The sequence below is a fragment of the Mesoplodon mirus genome, assembly GCF_964341445.2.
Source record: "Mesoplodon mirus genome assembly, chromosome: X".
Taxonomy (NCBI): domain Eukaryota; kingdom Metazoa; phylum Chordata; class Mammalia; order Artiodactyla; family Ziphiidae; genus Mesoplodon; species Mesoplodon mirus.
This window is the reverse complement of record NC_138981.1, coordinates 49,421,496-49,435,076: the sequence shown is the minus strand read 5'-3', so window position 1 is coordinate 49,435,076 and position 13,581 is coordinate 49,421,496. Positions and strand designations below refer to the sequence as shown.

Below are 13,581 nucleotides of genomic sequence, written 5' to 3'. Positions count from 1 at the left end.
ACGAAGGGGTGCGGTGTTGCGGAAGGGGCGGTGCAGGCACTTACCGCAGAGCGGAGGGAGGGGGCATATAAAGAGAAGAGAAGGTGCGGAGTACAGCAGAGCGGAGGGAGGGGGCGTTTGGGGACGGGGCGGTGCGCTGCGTGGCTGTACTGCAGAGGAGAGGTGTATGGTGTTGGGGAAGGGGCGGAACGAAGAGGTGCTGCAGAGCGGAGGGAGAGGGACCGGTGTTGGGGGAAGGGTTGGAATGAGACGAGATGCAGTTAGAAAGAGTGGGTCAGGAGTGGCGTCAAGATGTTCTGCTGCTCTGAGGGCAGAGGGCTTATGTGGGATTGAGGTGGTCAGGCTGTCCAGTCCACCAAAGCACTTGCGCGCTGAGCGCCTGCGGTTGCCCTCACGCCTCTGTTTGATATGCATGCGCACTACCGAATTGCGGTAAGGGTGTTTGTAGGGTAAAGGGGCAGGATCGAGAGCTGACTTGCAGTTTCTTGGAGGCAAAAGGAACTAGGATTTGGAAGCCAGATGGTCTGGGTTTCTAGGTATGAGAACCCAGTAGTTGAAGGGTTTGGGGCCCAAGGTTTGATCAGAACCCCCTCCTTCAGGATTGGCAGGAGACCTGATGAATGTCCACCTCCCTCTTATTCTTTCCTGACTCAGGCCCTTTCTCGGCCTTCCAGAAAAATGGATAGGAGTAATGACTCCGATTATAAGATGCCCCCGCTCCAGGTGAGGCCCCTCTGCATTCTTGGCAGGCCATCTGCCCTATTCTGAGTTCATTTAAGGCTGTTGAACCCCTACCACTCTGTAGTTGCATAATTTCCTGCCTAACCTGTTTCAGTCCTCCCCTGCATGGTGGAGGAGGAGGTGAAGAAAACCTGCCTATTTCTTGCTCCCTTCCTCTTCCTTCACCCTCCCGTTCAATCAGTCACCATTCAGAGGAGAGGGAGGTTTTGTAGAAAGGGTGGGTTGTAGGGAGGCCAGGTGGCTCAGCACGTTATAATCTTAAGTGTGTAGGGCCCTCTGCCTCCCCCTGGGAGCCTGGGGCTTCACTTCCCTCCAGATGTACAGGCTGAGACAACAGAAGAAGATAGTGTCTTGCTGATGCATACCCTCTTATCATCAACCAAGGACCCCCTGGCTATGGACCCACCAGTTGCCAACCAGCCTAAGAAAAGCAAGACCAAGAAGGCCCCTATTAAGGCTATCACTAAGACAGTACGCGCTGCCCCTCCAGTTCCACCTGCCAATGTGATTACCACCAACAAGCCTAAAATAACTTTTCCGGCTTTAAACCTGCCAATCATCCCCCAGATCAACCAGGCTTCAGCTACCACTGAGGTAGCCAATACTCAGGCTTCTTCATTCACCGCTCAGCCTAAGAAAGCCAACAAGACAAAGAGAGTTACTGCTAAGGCAGCCCGAGGCTCCCAATTTCCAACTGGCAGTGAGAGTGTTACTACACAGATCAAGTTACCCTTGCAGGCCCTAAACGTGCCAGTCATCCCACAGACTATCCAGGCTCCAATTGCCACTGAGTCAGCCAATTATCAAGCCTTGTTAGCCTCCATCAAGCCTAAGAAAGCTCTCAAGGCTAAGAAGGCTAACAATAAGGCCATAGCTAATGCCACTGAGATCTCACTGGCTCCATCCACCAGCTACACAGCTACCACCCAAGGCCAAATTACCTCCATCCAAACTAAGAAAGCCTCCAAAGCCAAGAAAGCAACTGTAAAGGGCACAAATACTGACACTGAACTCCTAGAGGCCCCAGATGCCACTGAGACAGCTACCAGGCAGATTGAGGCCTCAGCAGCAGCTATCTGGCCCAAAAAATCCAAGGTCAAGAAGGCTTCCTATAAGGGCCCAAATCCTCCCTGTGAGATCTCTGAGGCCCCACCTGCCAGTCAAATGGTCACAAAACAAGCCCTAGCAGCCACCCTCCGGGTCAAGAGAGTGTACAGGGCTCGGAAGGCTGACACTAAAGCCCAGACAAGTGAAAACCAGACTCAAATTGACAAAGGGGCCCAGGTCAAGATGGCTACCCCTCAGATCAACATAAGTGCCCTTGAGACTCAGGTTGTTGCTGCTGTCCAGGCCCTGGCAGATGACTACCTGGCTCAGTTGAGTCTGGAGCCCACAACCAGGACCCGGGGCAAGAGGAACTGAAAGGTGAGATCTCTGACATCACCATCCTTAACTCTGTACTTCTTTTCCATTCCTATCCACCTGGTTTGTTCACTTGTTCTTTTAAGTTTACTGAGCCAGTCCCTGCATTCACATAGGCTGTGAGAGATGCTGAGAGGAATGTGATATAGTTCCTGCTGCTTGGCAGTTCAAAGATTGGTGGGGAAATAAGACATCCATACACTTAGCTACAAACTGGATATAATTCAACTTGTATTTATCAATACATAGTAGTTAGCATGCACCAGGCTTTGTGTTGGGTATAGTCACACAGGTTATGCTTTTATGTTTTAAAGTAACTCTTACCAGCTAGGTCCCAGTGTTACAGATAAGAAAACCAAGTCCCAGAGAGGTGAAGTGACTTGTTGAAGGGGTACAGCTAGTAGAGCCAGTGGTGGCCAAAAGAAGAGGAAGAACCAGACCCTGCCCTTGGGTTGCTCCTGTCTTGGCAGGGAAATGAAACACCTGCCCGGAAGACAATGAAAGACAAATCTAGAACTCAGTGTGGATAATGTTAAGGTCAGGACCCCTACAGGGAGGGTTTAGGGGACTTTCAGGAACAGGCAGGGTGAGGAGACAGAGCCATCTCTTTCACCTGGTTATTTTGGACCTTCCTTCTTTCTGATGATGCAGTCCAAGCATCTGAACGGGGATGAGAGAGGTGGTGGTAGTTATAGGTGGATTCCATGGGGCCAGAGGCCTCCGCTATCCCAAGATGTGGCCACTTTGCAAGAAAGGGTAAGAATCCAATGCTGCCCAGTCTCTTCTCTTCTTCACCTGCCCTCTTCTCTGTCATTCTTCCAAGTTTTATGAAAACATACTGAGATCTTCCCATATATTCCTCTTCTCCCAGGCAAATAAGTTGGTGAAATACCTGTTGGTTAAGGACCAGACAAAGATCCCCATCAAGCGCTCAGGTAGAGTCATACCAACCCTCCTCCCTGAGCTCTCCTTTCTACTCCTCTCTCCTCCCTGCCCTGGGGGTAGCCATTTAGTTTTATGGCCTCTTCATTCTCTCATCTATCCTCCCCTGCCCTTTTCACACTCTGTCATGGCTGGCATCTCCCACTAACACAGTTCAGGACTCAGACTACACTAACCCCATAGGGCTGGCAAAAGGGCTGCAGCTCTGTGGCTCCTTCTCAGCCAAGCTGCTCCCACCTCTCCCTTCCTGCAGTCATGCTGAAGGATGTCATCCAAGAATATGATGAATATTTCCCAGAGATCATTGAACGAGCAAGCTATGCTCTGGAGAAGGTGAAAGGACATCCTCTGTGGGATGGGCACAATGGGGAAGTCTTGAATGGAACAAAGATGTACACGTCCCTTTGGGGGGGCCACAGAGACTCCCTAATCCAGCCCCATCACTGTGCAAATGAGCAGACGATGGCCTACGGAGGGACGTAGGCTAGCCTCAGGTCACACAGCAAGTACAGCTAGGACCCAAGCCACCCAGCTTAGTCCTGGCTTCTGTCTACTGCTGGACATGTCCTGTAGTATATTTCAGATGCTCACCTCTCCCTTCCATCCTCCATTCTCTGTCTCCCTAGAGTCCCATTAAGCATAAAGACTATTTTGATAACAATAGTACATTTGTTACCTGTTTGCTGTGTTAGTTAAGTGCTTTACATGCATTATTTCACTGCCTAGGCTGAATTTTGCGACCTCACAGGCTATTCTTTTATTTGGCAGATGTTTCGAGTCAATATGAAGGAAATTGATAAACAAATTAGCTTGTATATTCTCATCAGCATTCAGGAACCCTCTGCAGGCATCCTGGGAACGTAAGCTGGGAAAGGGCTGGGATGGGAGGGAGGCTTCTGCTTTTGTCCATGGTACTACTCCATCCCTGTCCTCTCCCCACATCCCCTAGGAAGTCAAGAAAGACAGAGCCTAAAAACCCCTTTTCCATATCCCACACGTAGTTGGAGCCCTACACATAGTAGTGGTGCCTGATTATGATTGATTGACTGGAGGGTGTAGAAGCCTGGGGCAGGTCATTCCTACTGTCAAGTTTTCTGTATCTACTGAAGCTTCTCTGTTGTTTCTTGTCTCTTCCTATTGATCTTGGTAGAGTGGTTCTCAAGGAAGGGCTTCCTGGTATGGGTGAATCAATGAGGGTTGAAGGGCAGGAACATCAGTGGGGCCATGCCTAGAATTCTTTTGGAGCTGAGGGGTCTGGAAGAGAAAGAAGGGACTCATATTGGCTGGGTGTCCGGGTTGTAGTGGGTTGACAAATACAAGTACAATTCTATCCTCTCAGCAACCTGGGGAGAGGAGAATGTGATTTTCCCATTTTATAAATAGGAGAGTCTAAGTGCCTTGCCCAGGGTCACATAGAGCTTGAAGCATAGACTGGGCAGAATTCTCTCATATCTGAAGAATCTGGGAGAAGCTAACCTAGTAGGCTGGCTGGCGTGTATTTTTCTGCAGATGGCTGCTGGATGTAAACCTTCTCTCTGTCCTGTTATTTCCCTAGGAACAAGGACACACCCAAACTAGGTCTTCTTATGGTGATTCTGAGTGTCATTTTTATGAATGGCAACAAGGCCAATGAGGGTGAGTGGCTGGGCTGGCAGCTGAATGGGGGTCATGGTCGGAATTCCACATGTTCATTTTCTATCCCTGTTTCCTTTTGCCTCCCCTTGCAGCTGTCATCTGGGAGGTGCTGCGCAAGTTGGGGCTGCACCCTGGGTATGATTGGGCTCTGTCAGCACTTGCTGTCCGTGTTGTCCTTTGGCAGGAGAGGATGGTCCCAGGATTGCATCAGCCTGGTGGTCTGGTGGAGTGGGCGGGGTTGCTGGACTGGGTAGAGGGTCCAGGGCTCTGACCTGGATGGATGGGGAAATGGTCCTGAACTCTCTGCTTCCCCTTTCTCCTATGTCATTTTTCTGTTCTAAGCTGATATATAAGATAGACCTTCAGGGCATTCTGATAAAGAACCATCTGGCCTCAACTGCCTGCTTCTAGTGACCATGTGTTCATTACTTTCCTGAGTTCATTGAGATGGTCTTATGTACTAGAGAGGTCTCTTCCATGTTGGGAAATGCCTCTGCTCCCATGTGGGAAGTTCTGATCTTGGTTCATGGGTTATTTTTCCCATTGTTAAGGTAAGCCACTCGCTCTTTGGGGAAGTGAGGAAGCTCATCACAGACGAGTTTGTGAAGCAGAAGTAAGTGGTGCTTTGGGGCTTTGTCAGGCCATGAAGTGTTCTGAGTGTGCTGGTCTGGTCCAGAAAGTGCTTGATTGCCCTTTTCTTACACTACCTTTAGAGGTATGGGTATCCTATTCCCTAGGACTAAGTCCATGGTGGACCATACCAGGGCTGGGCCAGACCAAACACAAGGCCCTTGCTATGGGGTGTGCTCAGACCAGAATGCCCAAAGAATGGCTCCTCTGTTTACAACACACCCGATAGAAACTTGGGTTTACTCCTCACAGGTGGCAGGATACTTTGGCCTCCCTGTGACACCATGCCCTATACATGCATCCCCTGCAACACCAAGTGACTACTTTGCACAGGGCCAATGGGAAATGGCCCAGTATTGGAGGTCAAGACCATGAACTGTGTTTTGGAGTGAGTCTAGGGAAGGAGGGCCTTGGAAATCCTTCTCCAGGAGCTGAGTTTAGTTTGTCTTTGAAGGAGGTTGCCACCTGGTCCCAAGTGGCTAGACAACAGGTTTGCTTGGTTAGAAGCAAGTTTCATTTCCTTTCTTCAAGGTACCTGGAATACAAGAGGGTCCCCAACAGCAGACCACCTGAATTTGAGTTCTTCTGGGGCTTGTGCTCCTACCATGAGACTAGCAAGATGAAAGTTCTCAAGTTTGCATGCAAGGTAATAGGAGAGCTGCCCTGACTTGGCATATTAAGGGTACAGAACGTCCCTGGCTGGGGTAGGCAGTGTACAGCGATGGGCAGGTATAGGGCAGTCTGAAGTTCATATGTAAGCATATGGAACTTCATTTATGTCCCAGAATGCTGCTTGACGTAAAGTTTACAATGTTTCATTCATTGTTCATACTTCGTGTTAGTCTCCTCAACTGCCATAACAAAATACTATAGACTGGGTGGCTTAAACAACAGAAATTTATTTTATCATAGTCCTGAAGGCTGGAAGTCCTAGATCAAGGTCCAGCAGGGTTAGTTTCTAGTGAAGCCTCTCCTCCTGGCTTGCAGATGAATACCTTCTTGCTGTGTCGATGGTGGAGAGAGAGTTTCTTCTTATAAGGACACTAATCCTATTGGATCAAGGACCCACCATTATGACCTCATTAAACTTTGCTTCCATAAAGGCCTACCTCCAAAATATAGTCACATTCGAGGTTTATACTTCAAAATATGAATTTTGGGGGGACACAAACATTCAATCCACAACATACTCTCTTATCGTTTCCCATATTACAGATGAAGACACTTAGGCTCAGTGAGATTAAGTAGCTTGTCCAAGGTCACACAGCACCTAAGTTATCGAACTGAAATTGGATCTCAGGACTGACCCATGATAGAGTCCCAACAACTAAGACTTTTTTTTTTAATGCTACTATTAGTTTTATACAAAGCCCATGGTAGGTATTTAATACATAATTACAAACGTTATTTTTCTTATAACGATTGGAATTCTCATTTCAGGTGCAGAAGAAAGACCCCCAAGGACTGGGCCGTGCAGTACCGGGAGGCAGTGGAGATGGAAGTCCAATCTGCAGCTGTGGCTGTAGCTGAGGCTGAGGCCAGGGCTGAGGCAAGAGCCCAAATGGGTATTGGAGAGGAAGCTGTGGCTGGGCCCTGGAATTGGGATGACATGGATATTGACTGCCTAACAAGGGAAGAGTTAGGCGGTGATGCTCAGGCCTGGGGCAGATTTTCACTTGAAATTGAGGCCAGAGCCCAAGAAAATGCAAATGCCAGCACCAACACTGACTTCAGCAGAGGAGCTAGCACCAGGGCTAGCTATAGCGATGGTGCTAGTATTAGCTTCAGTGGTGTACCCAACCCCAATAACGTCTTTGGTGGCAGAGCTGGCATCAGCTTTGGTGGCACATGCAGCACCAGTGCCAGCTTCAGCAGCGTAGCCAGCATTTGCTTTGGTGGCACACCCAGCGCTTGCTCCACTTTCAGTGGTGGAGTCAGCGTTAGCTTTGGTGGTACAGCCAGCACCAGCTCTCGTTTCAGCAGTGAAACCAGCATTAGCTTTGGTGGCACACCTTGCACCAGTACCAACTTCAGTGGTGGGGTCAGCTCTGGTTTCAGTGGCCCACTCAACACCGGTACAAGTTTCAGTGGTGGAGCCAGCTCTGGCTTTGGAGGCATACTCAGTACGCCTGCTGGCTTCGGTGATGCACTCAGTATGAGCACCAGCTTTGGCAGTACACTTGGCACCAGTGCAGTCTTTAGTGGTGTGCTTAGCACCAGCACTGGCTTTGGTGGCACACTCAGCACTAGTGTCTACTTTGGTGGCTCTCCCAGTTCCAGTACCAGATTTGGTGGCACACTCAGCACCAGTGTCTGCTTTGGTGGCTTTCCTAGCACCAGCTCTGGTTTTGATGGTGTACTCAGTACCAGTGTCTCCTTTGGTAGCTCTTTCAGCAATAGCACTGACTTTGGTGGTACACTAAGCACCAGCTTCTGCTTTGGTGATTCTCCCAGCACTAGTGCCAGCTTTGGTGGTACACTCAGCACCAGTCTTGGCTTAGGTGGTGCACTCAACACCAGTGCTGGTTTTAGCAGTGCTGTCAGCATTAGCACTGGCTTCAGCAGTGCACCCAGCACCAACTCTGGCTTTGGCAGTGTGTTCAGCACCAGTACTGACTTCAGTGGGGCGCCTAACACCACTACTGACTTTGGCAGTGCTCCAGCACCAGCATTGGCTTTGGTGGAGCCCCCAGCACCAGCTTCTGCTTTGGCAGTGTGTCTAACACCAACCTATGCTTTGGTGGCCCTCCTAGTACAAGCACCTGTTTTAGTGGTCCTATCAGTGCCAGTTTTGGTGATGGACTCAGCACCAGTGCTGGTTTCAGCTTTTGTGATGGGTTAAGCACCAGCACTGGATTTGATGGTGGACTGAACACCAACTCTGGCGTTGGTAGTGGACTGATCTCCAGTGATATCTTTGGTGGTGGGCTGGGCAGCAATGCTGGTTTGGGCAGCACACTTGGCACCAGTGCTGACTTTAGTAGTGGCCTCAGCATCAGTGACGGCATTGGCGGTGGGCCTAATACCAGCTTCGATGGAAGACTGAGCACCATCATTGGCTTTGGCAGTGGTTCCAACACCAGCACTGGCTTTACTGGTGAACCCCACACCAGCACCGGCTTTATTGGTGGACCCACTTCTACTGTTGGCTTTGGCAGTGGATTGAGTACCGATGCTGACTTCAACGGTGGACCAAGCAGCAGTGCTGGCTCTGGCGGTGGACCGAGCAATGCTGTTGGCTTTGGTGGTGGAGCCACCAGCCTTGGTGCCTGTAGCTTCTCCTATGGCTAGTGAGGTTTCAGGTAATTACAACATTTTCATATCCAAGGCCGATGGGGATGGGTATAAGAGCTGGGAGGTGTTATAAGAAACCCCAAGGTGGGAGGGCAGGATGGGGAGATGAGCACAATGAAGGAAGTATGAGAAAATAGTATATTTGGTGCTAAAATGTGTTTCTGTTTGGTGTTTTGTTTTCAGATTTATTTCGCATGTTTACAGATACTGCTAATGAATTGCAGCAGTCCTTCCCATGGAGCCAAGGTACATCCTTGGAATCTTTGTCCACACAGCAATCTAAGCAGATATTACCAATCAGCTGAGGGTGACACACTATGAAAAAATCTGTTTGCCAATCCTGCTTTGTTGTTTGCTTTCTGTGTCTTGTCATATTTGATATGAGTTACATTAAATTTGAAAAATGAATTGCAGTTTGTTCTGTCTTTTAATGTGCCTAAGTTGTTGTGAGTGACATTTTGGGTTCATAGAAGAGCTAGAAATCAGCATAGCTCTTTGGGGAAGGTGGGCTCCAGCTTTAGGCTAAAAGGCAAGTATGACTTCAGTGGGGTAGAGATGTGGGGAAAGCATAGCAGGCAAGGGGATAATACCTTAAGTCAGGATCTAGAAGGGGAAAGCCTGGAACAGAAGGCAAAGGGAGACAGTTCTGGAGAGTAAGTATAGATTCATTTTGAGATATTTGTGTAAGAATGGGAGGGATATAGAGGGACGTAACTAAATGTGGACATGGGAACAAGGGAGGATTTTCTTGGGATAGGAGAGAGACCTGAGCATGTTGCATAGACTGTGGGGGCAAAAGCCAATAGAGAAGGGCAGGATATCGATATGGAATAGTCAGGAACTGACTGAGTCAACCCATCCTTGGGGAGGTGGGATGGATAGAATACCAGAGAAGAGAGGGTGACCCTGACTTTGAACAGGATTTAAGGGTGGCTCTAGAAGGAGATAAATGTAGATTTGCTTCAAGCAGTGATCCCAATAAAAAAGGCGATGTGGATTATACTAGGTTTGGGTCTTGCTGGTGGTTGTGATGGAAGGACAAACAAAGGCAGGGGGTGTATGAGTCTGTCTCTTCGCAACTGGGTTGCTGCTATCTGCCCACAGTAGCTGCATGGAGATTGGCTGAAGAGATAGAATGTAGGATCCAAGCTGGCCAGGTATGGAAGAACAGTGAAGAGGAAGAGGACTGGTGGATTGGGAGATAATGGAGGAATCAAAGGACTATACTCTTGATGCAGTACAAGAACAAATATTGTTCATTCAAGAAATACTACATACATGACTGCTGTGTGGGAGGCATGCTGCTAGGGATCCTGTGGATGACACAGAGAGTTTTAAGGACTGGGGGGCCAGTGGTCAGATAGTGGGATGCTTGTATTTAAGAAGTCAGACTGGAGAGAAATCTAGATGATGCCAACCAAAGAGTGAGTGGCTGAAGGGAAGATGCTCACTGAAGTTGAGGGGGCAGGGCACTAGGAGACCAGGGTATTGTTGGAATCATTTATATGGACAGTGAAATCACTCAGGATGGCAACAAGAGTTGGAGAAGGAAGGAAAACTGTGGTCTGAGTGCAGATTCTTCTTTGAATGTAGGGATGAAGGTGTCATGTTCCCAGCCATGTTGCCCACGAAGTAACAAGGCCATAAGCACTCACATGGACCTATCTCCACCCTCACATTTGGAGGTATTACTCCAAAGCCCTTCTTTCCAGGAAGTTCTCACCCAGTCCATACACCGATAGCACCAGAGCCATTTCATAGGGTCAGGATCTTAAGAGGATCTTGTGGGAAAAGCTGCACAATGACCTCCTTTCCCCTTTTGTAGGCAGAAGGAGAAGTCTTTATTGATCAGGGAATAGGAATTAAGAAGGAAAAAGTTTCATCCTGACCTAGACAGCTCCTTGGTTGTAGCTAGAAATCAAGACCTGTTTTGGAGCTGAGGAGAGTTTCTTCACTGGAAGCAGGTCTCTTTCAGTGAGGCCAACTCCAGAGTGTTCTCAGTGTAAGAGAAGAGCAACAATAGCAGCTCCTAAATGTGAAAGAGAGCGAGGACAGAGGCAGTTTTATGTCTTACAAAGGGCTCAGTAGTGGGCAGGGACGGTGTCCAGGGCTTCCTCAGGTTCCCGGCTGACGTCCACATTCTGAGAGGAGAGAACCCAGTATTAGCAGGAAGCAGCCAGCAGTGTGGAGCCCCCGCCCCTCCCTGCCTCTTGTCCTCACTGCCAGGCTCCCCTCTTTCAGCCAAGCCTGGATCCTGACCCTCTTCTCAGGCAAGCCTGGGGGAACCTCAGCCAGAGGCCTTTTAGGCAGGGTTGCTCTAGCTGTGGGTGTCTATGGTGCCTCGAGTCTGGGCTGCGGTTCCTGCATTTCTGGGTGCTGGTTATTCTACATGTTGGTGGAAACACCCAAGCTCTGTGGGACTGGGGCTGCCTTTCTGCAGGGGAGGGTGCTTTCACCATGTGCCAACTTAGGCCACAGAGTCCCTCACCTACCTCAGGCTTCTCCCGATGTGTGTTTACAGCCTCCACGTTCAGGTAGATGGACTCCACTTTGCAGCCTCAGAAAAGAGCAACCCATTCATCCATAAGCCACCCAGGTAAGCACAGGTCTTCCCTGAGGTGTCATTCCCTCCTCCACCCATCACCACCCACACCCCCAGCTCCACGCTGTGTGCAGATTGTGACTGCCCTTTGGGAGAGGAATTCAGACCACTTGTGTGATGTCAGGGGAAGACACTAGGCCTAAGAGACAGGAACGGGGCATCCCCCCAGCTCTGCCCCTAATAGTCTCAGACTTCTCTGAGCCTCCCTTGCCCAGTTGTCAATGGGAATGAGAGATGACAAGAGATGATTTTTGCACCCCTCCCCAGCTCTTGTCTGTGAGACAGAAACCTAATAATAACAATGGAGCTCTGTGGATCCTCCCAGCTGTGTTAGGTGCTAAAGTGGTGGAAGAGTCCTGGGTCCTCTGCCTTGGGGTGACCAGTCCCAGGTAAAGTTTATTTCCAGAACTATACGGTTATGGCAACATCAGAGGTATGGAAGGTCACAAGGGAGTTCTAGGAAGCTTGAAGAAAGAGGAGGGTGGTATCATTGGGTCCTGGAGTGGGCAGAGGAGGCCCAATGCCTATGGAAGCCCCCTTAGCTCCATCCCTGTGGATTGAACACTAATCCAGGCTTCAGTACACCATCTGCCCTGTTCATACCCCAGAACAGATTTGAGTCTGTCTCTTCTCTGCTCATGAACATTCCAGAGCTGACTAATGCCCCCAAAGAGAGTCTCAACTGCCCGGGCTGGTCTTTGAACCCTTTCTTCAAATCTGGCCCCAACATACACTTATTCATCTGGACCCTTTTGGGGACCCCCTCTTCTACAGCTTTGTGCTGTATGATTGGTGCTCTGGTAGAGACAGAGAAAGCTGGGGCCAGGTCCCAGATTTAGAGGCCACCTCAGTCCCTCCTCATTCTCATCTTGCTACCACCAGTTCTGCCTCTACCAAGACATCCAACTATGCACGCAGGAAATCTCTCTCAGGACTCTGCTGGGAAAATGCTAGGTACTGCAGGCATGCTCATGGTGTCTATGTGCTTTTCCCCAGATGAAGGTAGGGGACTCACCATAAGCCACAGGTGTAAGCTTGAGCACTGTGTGCAGAGGGCACCTGAGATAAGGCAGCTCATCTAGAAAGGAGGAGAGAGCAGCCCTCAGAGACAGGGTGCTGGGGCAGGCACCACCTCCCCGGGCCTCCAGGCTTGCAGCACTCTCCCCTTCCACCCCCTTCCCCATGGTTGTCTTCACCTGGGCCCTGCTCCCCCACACTCTTCAGAGACAGTGCTGAGAGCAGGGTGGGGAGGGAGGAAGAGAGCAGAGAGGCGGCCTCAGGAGCAGGGAGGAAGGAGGGCCCTGGGGATCGCGGACAGACCCTGAGTCCCCCAGATGCTGAGGATGGTCACCTCGGAGGTGGCCGACCTCCTCACCCACAGGGCAAACATGAGACCAAGGCAGGCCTCCCTCCCAGCCCCAACCTCAGCCCTTCCATGGGCTCCCCCACCACAAAGGCCCACAACAGGTCTCAGCAAGTGTTTTCTGAGGCCCTACTATGCGCCGGGGCCTTGGCTGAGGTGTACATGCACCTTGGCAGCTCCTGCAGCTTTCTCCCCAGCCCAGGCCTGTGCCCTCTGACTCCCGGGACACTTGTTGATGGACAAGCATTCACCAATTCACTTGTTTCCAGTTACTGAGGATTATGTATAAAGTTGTTCTGAATATTCACATGCAATTACTCATATGGCCTTGATGACATTCACCAGACAGCCCTGATAGGAGGTGATGATCAGGCCCATTCCATGGATGAGGACACTGAGGCTCTGAGAGGGAAGACACTTGCCCTATGTCCCACAGCCAGGAAGTGGCGGTGCTGGGACTCGAGCCCAGGACGCTTTGAGGCCAAATGTGTGCTCTGCCCACTGCAGTCTGCTGCCACTGCCTTCGAGGGACTCACAGTGTTGTGGGGTAACACCCCCACCTCACTCTTCTCTGCAGACACCCAACCTCCTGACCACCCAGGCCACTTATACAGCTCCCCATCTCCCTTCATTGAGCCAGAACCCCACCCCTCATGGCCTCCCTGCCCCTGAGGTTCACCCTAGGATTTTAAGGCCCGCCACTGCCCACTCAGCCTCCTGAAACATAAGATTTGGCAATTTCCTGGGCAACCAGTCTGCTCCTCCTCCTCGCCTTTGTCACCATCATCTTCAGGTGCTGGGCCCAGTGCTTTTGGTGCACTATCTCAAACCATCCTCACTGATACTCTGCGCGAGTTACTGTTCCTCACTTCACACATGACAAAATAGATTCAGAGAAGGGAAGCGACTTGCCTGAGGTCTCTGACCCAGCTCTGCCACTGCCTGGACAAGT

General features: G+C 50.2%; 2 protein-coding genes across 5 annotated transcripts in view; one reads left to right on the top strand and one right to left on the bottom strand.

Annotated features, from left to right (window-relative positions):
• Positions 1-519: 519 nt before the first annotated feature.
• Positions 520-8,661, top strand: LOC309796174 (trophinin-like; the record flags this gene model as incomplete). The annotated part of the gene is given in 14 exon segments (XM_082609232.1): positions 520-723; positions 1,012-2,160; positions 2,164-2,166; positions 2,815-2,919; positions 3,035-3,098; positions 3,359-3,438; positions 3,874-3,965; positions 4,661-4,740; positions 4,833-4,875; positions 5,297-5,353; positions 5,902-6,016; positions 6,811-6,825; positions 6,827-7,909; positions 8,026-8,661. Coding segments are annotated over 14 exon segments (3,726 nt in total).
• Positions 8,662-10,251: 1,590 nt separating this feature from the next.
• The window catches only part of PFKFB1 (6-phosphofructo-2-kinase/fructose-2,6-biphosphatase 1), a 73,931-nt gene continuing 70,601 nt past the window's right edge, over positions 10,252-13,581 (bottom strand). For all 4 annotated transcript variants that reach the window (XM_082610790.1, XM_082610789.1, XM_082610788.1 and 1 more), the window contains exons 12-14: positions 12,282-12,344; positions 11,157-11,221; positions 10,252-10,805 (exon numbers count right to left, since the gene is read on the bottom strand). In XM_082610790.1, coding sequence (XP_082466916.1) covers positions 10,746-10,805; positions 11,157-11,221; positions 12,282-12,344 — 188 coding nt within the window. In that variant the 3' untranslated portion in view covers positions 10,252-10,745. The remainder of the gene's footprint in view (positions 10,806-11,156; positions 11,222-12,281; positions 12,345-13,581) is intronic.